The sequence below is a fragment of the Rhinolophus ferrumequinum genome, chromosome 8 (assembly GCF_004115265.2).
Source record: "Rhinolophus ferrumequinum isolate MPI-CBG mRhiFer1 chromosome 8, mRhiFer1_v1.p, whole genome shotgun sequence".
Lineage (NCBI taxonomy): Eukaryota > Metazoa > Chordata > Mammalia > Chiroptera > Rhinolophidae > Rhinolophus > Rhinolophus ferrumequinum.
The window spans coordinates 30,295,697-30,304,817 of NC_046291.1; the positions used below are offsets into that span (position 1 = coordinate 30,295,697).

The 9,121-nt window shown below is 32.9% G+C and overlaps 1 protein-coding gene across 8 annotated transcripts in view; it reads left to right on the forward strand.

Annotated features, from left to right (window-relative positions):
* Positions 1–6,480, forward strand: part of HYCC2 (hyccin PI4KA lipid kinase complex subunit 2) — a 73,553-nt gene extending 67,073 nt beyond the window's left edge. For 5 of the 8 annotated variants that reach the window (XM_033112846.1, XM_033112848.1, XM_033112849.1 and 2 more), the window contains one exon: positions 795–1,484. In XM_033112846.1, coding sequence (XP_032968737.1) covers positions 795–1,393 — 599 coding nt within the window. In that variant the 3' untranslated portion in view covers positions 1,394–1,484. Of the gene's footprint in view, positions 1–794 lie in introns of all 8 variants that reach the window. The other 3 variants (XM_033112850.1, XM_033112851.1, XM_033112844.1) reach the window with 2 other exon arrangements.
* Positions 6,481–9,121: the final 2,641 nt, after the last annotated feature.

Genomic DNA, 9,121 nt, shown 5'->3' on the forward strand with positions numbered 1-9,121 from the left:
TGTAGTATTTTGTGGTTATGAAAATAATACATCTCAAACTAAAAATCTAAAATATTGCAAAAATACATAATATAGGAAGTAAAAATTATTTCCTGCTGGTTCCCTACTCTAATAATCAAGTATTTTCTTCACATTAACTGATCAAGAAAATATGGAAACCAGTGACTAGATATGTCCATAAGACAAAATACAATTATGAAGTTACTTGAAGCAATGTAGAATTTTTTAATTTAGAGTTAGAAAATTTACTAGTTCCATGTTAAAGGTATTAAAGCTATTGAAAAGCAGTTAGCTGTTGAATAAATATAAATTTTTATTGTAATTAAAAAGGGTTTGCCTTGTAGGGATTCATGTTTTTGGCATTATTCTGGGTGACTGAAGTTTAGAAGGGAATCTGTTTTATGGTGGGTTAAGGAAGATACGAGGAAAATTTTATGTTTTTTTAAATAGCTGTAGTCCCCTCAAATTGGCAAGGGTGGATTATAAAGATTTATGACAACAAAATATTGTATTTGTATTTTACCTAAAGTTGTTTTGTATTTCTAAATATTGATAGTATACTGAGTTCATTTGTGGATAGTTTTACAAAAGCTGGACTAATGAAAGCTAAATGAACAGAACGAATACATATTAGAATTGTTGTAGGTTAAGGTTTCTTCCCCTAAATTATTTAGGGGAAGTGTTGATAGCAGGGCCATTGCCAACTTTTCCAAGAGATAAGGTCAGTTGAGTTGTTATTCCCCAGCTACTTATTTGATTTAGCTATTTCTGATTTTTTTTTTTTTTTTTTTTAGGTGCTGAGGGTGTAAATGGAGAAGAGTCAGTAAACCTCAATGATGCAGATGAAGGATTTTCATCAGGGGCTTCCCTCAGCAGTCAGCCATTTGGGACCAAACCATCCTCCTCTTCTCAGAGGGGAAGCTTAAGGAAAGTAGCAACTGGGCGTTCAGTCAAGGACAAAGAAACAGCCTCTGCCATCAAATCCAGTGAGAGCCCTCGAGATTCAGTAGTTCGCAGGCAGTATGTGCAGCAACCAACGGATCTTAGTGTAGATTCAATTGAGCTGACACCAATGAAGAAACACCTGAGTCTGCCTGCTGGCCAGGTGGTGCCAAAAACCAATAGTTTAAGTCTAATCCGGACAGCCAGTGCTTCCTCAAGTAAATCATTTGACTATGTAAATGGCAGTCAAGCAAGTACCAGCATTGGGGTTGGCATTGAGGGAGTTACTAATTTAGCAGCTAACAATGCTAATCGATACTCAACTATCAGTCTACAGGAAGACCGGCTAGGTCAAGCTGGAGAAGGTAAAGAGCTCCTCAGCCCAGGAGCTCCTTTAACCAAGCAGTCTCGATCCCCAAGTTTCAATATGCAGCTAATATCCCAGGTGTAGTTTTGACATCCTCTCTCAACTTTCTGCTTATCTTTAAACTGAACATTTCATTGTGTAAGAAGAAACTTCATCCCACATTGTGAAAGTATTGGTCATCGTAATCAGATTTGATTTAGTTTAGGTGTATTCATACTGTATTTTGTATGGAAACAGCAATAAGGTTTTTTTCCCCCCTCCCTATATCTTCTCTTCACCTATTCCTTATAAATGTGTTTGTGAAGCAGTATAAAATATGTGCATTTTCCATGCCTTCCTTTCTCTTTGGGTGATGTGCAATCCATCATAGGCTGATCGGTCCCATTTCAACACTGTGAGACTGAGGATACTTTAGAGGAAATGGTGTATGTGATCCCTATGAAATGATTCTTTGGCTTTTGTTACAAAAAAAAAAACAACAAAAAAAAAAACGGGTTTGTTCTCATAATCTATAGAACTATGAAAATTACTGGGTCATTCTTTTTTCTCTCTTAACCAGGAGTGCCTCAGAGATCCTGCTATGACTTTGGACTTCTCTGAGTCTGTGCAATCATTTTCTGGAGAAGCATGGGGAAAGGCGGTAGACTGCTGCACTTTTTCATTAAAATGAGGGTGGCTCTTCCCTCCTCCCCCATCTCTTTTATCTCGAGGACACAAATGTTCAATTACTGAGGCATTTAAATCAAGTTAGTTGTGGCCACCTTCATTGGAGGGTAGGCTCTAAATTGATTGTGTAATTAATTGATAATGCACTTTCTCAATGGCTCTATAGTCATTATTAACATGCCTTCCCGCCTCCCTACAGGGACATAAGGTCATTTCTGTCCTTCAAGTTTGAACAACGAACAAATCAGAGAATCCAAGGGGCATGTTCTATTTCCCAGGAATGACTGACACTTTGGTGCTGGGTTTTTGTGGGGGGAGGGGCTGGTTTTTGTTTAGCTTGTGTGGGATTGTGTGTGTGAGGGGAAATTTTGATTGGTTTTCTTTCTTTTCCTTTGTGAGCTGATGATGACTGAAGTAGAACAAGTACGTCTTCAGGTAAAGAAAGGGATTTCTCAACCTACTTTCTGTGATGTCAGACAATTGAAGAAACCCTTTCAGCTGCTTTCTAGATGTACCTAAATTCAGTCAGATATTTTAGATTAAGAAACCTGAAGTCCTGGTAGATCATATACTCCAAGGAAATACATCAGGGACAGATAATTGGCTGAAAACACTGACGCTTCAATGTGACACATTTTTATAGAACATTTTTACCAGGGGGTACTGACTTGATTTCTCCTACAAGGACCACACTGCCTTTGTGTTTAATGTAATGCAATTTGTGTACCTTCTAATCACATATCTGCAAAACTTTCTCATTTTTATAAAACTTTAAAATCATGCCAGTAAGCTAAATGTTGAATGTATGTAAAGTAGCATTTGGTAACTGTGCTACAAAAATGCATTATTGGTTAAAAAAAAAAATTTAGTTCAGATTTGGTTGTTAGATTTCATCGTGACCTCTTCTGGGTCTCAGGCTCTAATGCTTAAATAGAAGAGATATTTGGTTTTTGAAAATCAGTATATTGTGACTTGAACTGCTATGTGTTATCCTTCCACAAAATACATCAGAGGTATTAGTGCTTTGTACATTTAGACATTTTTATTTTATTATTGTGAAAGAAAAATATACTGAATTTATAGAAAGCAAGTATTCTCCTAATAACAATGTTTAAAATTTTATCTCCACCAATTAAAATTATAGTAGATTTTGATAAATAAAATAACCAGAAAAATGCCCCTTATTTTTTTCACACCTATAAATCTACCCCCTCCTTTTTTGACTCTAAGAGGTTTTTTTGTTTGTTTTTTAAGGAATTTTCTGTTAGAACCTTTATAAGAACAATGAGATGCTTGTTTGAATTTGGTTGCCTGGAACATTTTTCAGCTCATGTTAAAGTGGAAAACTATAACCTAAACTAGTATCTACAACATTGCCAAAGTCTGGGGTAAAGCTAAAAGTTGACAAATAGAAATTTATTGGTGTGTGTGTGTGTGTGTGTGTGTGTGTGTGTGGTGTGTATATGTATATATCACAAAGACATATTTTAGGTATCTTTTACTTTTTCTAATTTAACTAAGGAGATACCAGATAAATGAATTAAAAAGTAGCCAAAATAAACGAGGAGTAAAGATCTGTAACATACTAAGGAAAGCAATGTTTCAGGTATGAAAGGAAAAGAACATTGTACTTACCAGGGAGTAAGAGCTTAGCCATGGCTGAAGGTCAGTTACTTTTATGGCAGAAATGCCCAGTTGATTTAGGAGGCTGAAGGATTGTTTTTAATTCAACAAGTTGTACATTTATTGGCATCTAAATCTAGCATGATTTTAGTTAAAGCACACACACAAAAATACCAAATAATACCAAATTACAGCAAAAGCTGTAATAAATATTATAAGATCTGTCTGGTTTGTTAAAAATCTTTTACCTGAAAAGTTGGTTTTGAAAACTTTCAACTTAGAGGATTTCATTTGTCTGTGTGTGTATACGTATGCATTTTTGTATGTATACATAACCCATTGACATTGAATGACCCTGTAACCTTCGTGTTCCATTCTTTTAAGTGATGTGATTTGGCCCCAATGGAGAAAAATTTCATTTAGTTCAAACTTTGCATTCAGCATTTTAGAACAGATTTCCTGTGCAAGATATAGTTAAAATGGAATGAGTTAGTTTAACAAACCATAAGTCAAATTTTCTAAGAGATTTTTCATATTCATTTGCATTATTTACTGGCATTTAAAATAGTTCCCAGAGACACAACAGGTGTTGCAAATATATGCCAGCAATATTCATACTTTATCTTTTAACAACCTTTTGTTTTATATTTCCTAACTTCCATTAAAAAAACAAAAAAAAGTCCTCTCATCTATGGAAAAACTAGATAGGGAGAAAATACTTGTTTTCTATAATAAAATAATTTGATTGATGCCATCTGTACCAGGTTGGATTAAGAAATACAAAGAAATATCTGAAGGTTTTGGGAACTCGTCTCTCTGTGACATTTGTTTGAAATCATATTACTAGAAAGCAAACTAAAATGTAAAGAGAAAAGCTAACTTACAAATAAGATTTTTAAATATAAAAATATTTTAGAAGCTGGAGGGGAAATGGTTCTAATTTGAAATCCTGACCCCTACCCCTCTAATTATTCTTCTGTGCCTATTTATTATAGAGTCAGAATTTTTGTGCTAGCAGAGACCCTAGAGATAATCTTGCTAGTCTCCTAATACCCCCATCCCCATATCCATCCTCAGGAAACTGAGGCTCAAAAAGTTTGTGACGTGATCAAAGTCACATAACTAAGAAGCAGAGCCAGAATCAAACTCCTGTCTCCCATCAAATGCATGTTAACACCCCACTGCTCCCCTATTCTTGTACTATGGTAAAAGTGTTATGTAACACTTCATTTCAGCAGTTTCTGTACAGTTCTGGTTTAGTAGTTGGTGAATACAGCACATTAAGTATTAAATCCAGAAAAAAATGTAGAGTAATAAACATAGATGGGAAAGTGTTGGAAATGTAGGTATCTATACCACAGATATAAGGATAGATACATTTTTCTTATTCTAATTTATGCCTTACTATTTTCTTCCACATAACAGTTGTATGCTGCCATTTTATAGTTAATTATATTGCTGGGAATTTATTTAAATGCAAAAATAAATGCAATGAAATGGCTTTCATCAGTGTTTCTAGCTCTTTTAAAGTACTTTTTGAATCTGGCAGCTTTCACAATCACCTAGGTGGCAAGTTAATTATATTGCACAATGGAGTTTTGCACAATGGAGTGCACAGTCTTTGCAAAGATTAAAAATTTGATTCCATTCATTTCTAATGTCAAAAGAGATTGAACCTTCCTTGTGCTTAGAGCAGATAGATTAAAAACAACATTTTCTTATGTGATTGAAAAAGGTTTGTAGTGCAAAGCTTATGATTCTGTAACGGAGTGGTGACCATCATGCCATTTAACGTGTATATACCATGTGAAATGTCTTAAATGTGGTAGTCTCAGCTATATAAACTCAGTATTTCCAAACTATATTCTCAAATTCCACTTAATGGCTTTAAATTAATTGTAATTATTTATTAGACACTGGAATACTGAGAATAACTTCTGTCAGATTGTTTTGTTTGCACTATATTTGTGAATATTTTAACGTAGTGGGGTGTTTTTCCTACCTCACTTTGTGAGGTTTTTGTGGGTCCATTTTTGAGTACTTCAGTTGTTGACAATCAGTTGTCTCGTTTAATTCTCTGCATGTTTGTTTGTAAGTAAAAAAGATTAGTATGTGTCTTTAGGGTGTAGTACACTATTTATACAAACACTGGCAGGGAGGATCTCTCCATTTTTGATCTTGGATTACAAAGTAAATTTTGTTTTATTTTTTTCAATCAGTATTTCAGTTACATATTTCTTTTTCAGTTTAAAAAATGTTTAACAGGTCATGCCAGTGGTTGGAAAATCTGTAAGAATTTTAGAGCAACTTTTCTATACTATGGCTATGTTAAACAGTCTGAACATGATAGTTTTTATCTTTCAAGTTGAATGATTATTGTCATATTTCAAACCACTAAATCGGTTAAGACACTTATTTGTAATACTTTCATTTTTTTTAAAAGTGCTTTTTAGAAACAACTTGTTTGAAAACCAACTAGATATTATCGATAACTTTAAATAATAACATATTTGCCAGATTATAAGATGGAATGCAGTGTAAAATTGTTAACAGTGCTAATGAAATCATAGTGAGTTACTAGATTGGTACAATTTCCCATTGCCAAGGTGATTATGTTGATTAATGTAAGACATAAATTTTAGTATTACCTGTATTGTATACCTAATGAGTATATCATATTGGAACTGACCATACATAGGAAATACTATTCATAGAGTCAACCAGTGTGCACTTAAACTATATTAGATTTTTATTGGTGCCAGAAATTTGTGTGGTGATCCCAAGCCATGAGAATTAGAGGAATCATCATCACCCAAACTTCTCCTGCTCGTGTAGGCACATTCCTTCTAAACCTGACAATAAAAACCACAAAATTTTGGTAACTTCAGTCTCTTTAGTATTTTTGTATTCTTAGCCATTGGTCACATTAGAAAGCTAGGAATGATTTGAAATGTTAATAACTGGCAGCATAGTACAGAAATGTAAGTTCTGTGTTTTGCTTCTGAATTTTGAGAAAATGTTTACAAATTAAGGCACATTGAGATGTCTCCTGTTATGCTATTATGTTTAATATAGATTTTACCAAAAAAAAATAGAATTAGGTGTAGCTTAAAGTATAAATGAGTCTTTTTAAATAATTGTCTATCTGGAAGTAGGTTTAATAAAGAAATTATTTTATTTGTATTTTCAAAGAGAAATGAACTAAATTGGACAGTTCATCCCCAACTACGGAATTGATATCAATCTGGTTTGCTGTGTTTGAGTGTCAACAGCTCTGTTAATTTTACATCAGAAGAAAGTCTTTACATCTTCATTGATTACAAAATTTACCAAAGAAAAGTATTAACCAAATATAATTTTTAAAGTACCTAACTGTTAAGGAATGAGGCCCCTTTAACATAGAGGTTTGCTTTCTAACCTTGGGGGAAATAGATACTAAAATATTCTTTGATCTGGAGCATAGGTATACATTACCTACAAGATTCCATTTGAGGTTTTCTTATGTCAGTAAAGTGTCAACATTTACACTTCCAATAAAAGGACCAGTTAAAGGTTAAGTCCAAGTATTATTGCTATGGCACATTTTCATATCTTGTTAACTCAAATCAAGGACTCTATTCATCAGTATTGAATAAAAAAGGGAGGAAGTTCCTAAAATTGGTATATTGTATGATATTGTGACTTTTTGAAAGTAAAATTGAGGGGGAAGTTATGGAAATGCACCTTTTCACATGGACAGTGGTAATTCTAATCAGTATGATATGGGCTAAAATGGTATGTTTGTCACATAATTTATGTATGTGATCACTCTGGGAGTTGTTTTCTTTGCAGAAAAACATAATAGGGTTAAGAAAAGCTAAAATACTCATTTTTAAAAATATATAGGCCAATAAAAACTAAAGAATTTACTTAAACTATTAAATAATGATTGTTTTGGAGAATATTAAACGTAATTGTGTATTAACTGATGTTCTAAACAGGTTCTGTGTATTATTTTTTTCATATCAGCAGGTTGTTAAAAAGTAATAAATGTATTGATCTTGGAAAGAGATGATAGGCCTTCTAACAATTAACTAATATAGGTTTGTGGGTTTTATCATCCTTACTGAATTGAGAGATAATGCTCAATGCTCCATGTGTTTTAAAATATTTGTAATAAGTTCATCAACTACTTTATAGTGAATCTTTTTTATTATTATTCTAAAAATTATGCTGACTTTACATTCAGTTTAACTAGTTAAGTGAAAAAGTATTTATGGTGCAAAGATCATTTTCTCATTTTCCTCTTAATTGGCTCTCTTAAGCTACAGTTTCTGAAAAGATTTTACTACTTTAGCATTATGTAGTATGATCTGTCGAAATGGACAAGTGAACAGGAAATATCCCACTTTCACAAGTGTGCTTCATAAAAGGATATAGAATGTATAGGACAGCTCTTTTTTTTTTTTTAAATCAGCATCAACCTGTATCTTGATATAAACTTCCAAAGCATTCAGACAATAGTGCTGGTGAAAATTTAAATAGGATAGGCATGAAGAAAATACTCGTATGATCTCTATTGACTGATGTCCTTTTAGCCTAGGACTAGTGAAAACCTTCATATTTTTCAGAACTGAAGAAAAACAAACACACATTTAAGATCATATTTATTGGTGCATGTAAGCCATTATCTTAACTGTCTTTCTGAACTGGATAATGCTGTTGATTGTTGAAATGTGAAATGTAGTCACTGTTGACCTGTAAATATCTGCCAGAGATGAAACAATATTTTAAGGTATTGTAAATAAAGATGTATAAAATTCATTACTAGTCTGCAATGCAGAAACATATCTAAGATGTTAAATATTGTGTTTCTTGAGAGTGTGTAATTTTCCCCTAGATGTATCTAATTACATTAAGAATGTAAATTTTATTTTGTACAGTATAAAAATACAGCTTTATTTGGCTTTTGACTGGATTTCCCTGAGTTAATTTTATATCTTTCCTAAATTTCATACCTTAAAATGGTCCTTCACTGCATTTTTTTTCAAAGCCTGCCATTTTATTTATGTATGTCTGAACCTTTTATTTATATGGCACCCTATTAAATGAAGGCAGTTTATAAAATTAAGGCAATCTATAAAACTACATATAGCACCATAAAATAAGTAAGAAATAACATGAAGGCAGGAGTGAAATTAATACATAAAATATATGCCATATGTTTCTGTATGTTAAGACACAAATTTATCTCTGAATGTGAAGCACCTAAATGCAGAGATAAGTAAGATTGATTATTTAATTTTCAGATATCCTTAAGATAAAACAAATCAATTTCTCAGGTAGTAGTGAGATGTTAGAAAATTTTCTTTCCTGGGTCCTTTATAAAGAGGAGCCATCATTATTAGCAGTACTACCTACACTCTCTCCAGCAGTGTGTTTTGAAAGTGCCTGTTTCCTCACACTTACCAGCTAGTTTTCTCTAATCATTAAGTCTTTTCAGCTTTCCCACACTGTGTTTTCTAAAGCAATCTTTAGCCTTCC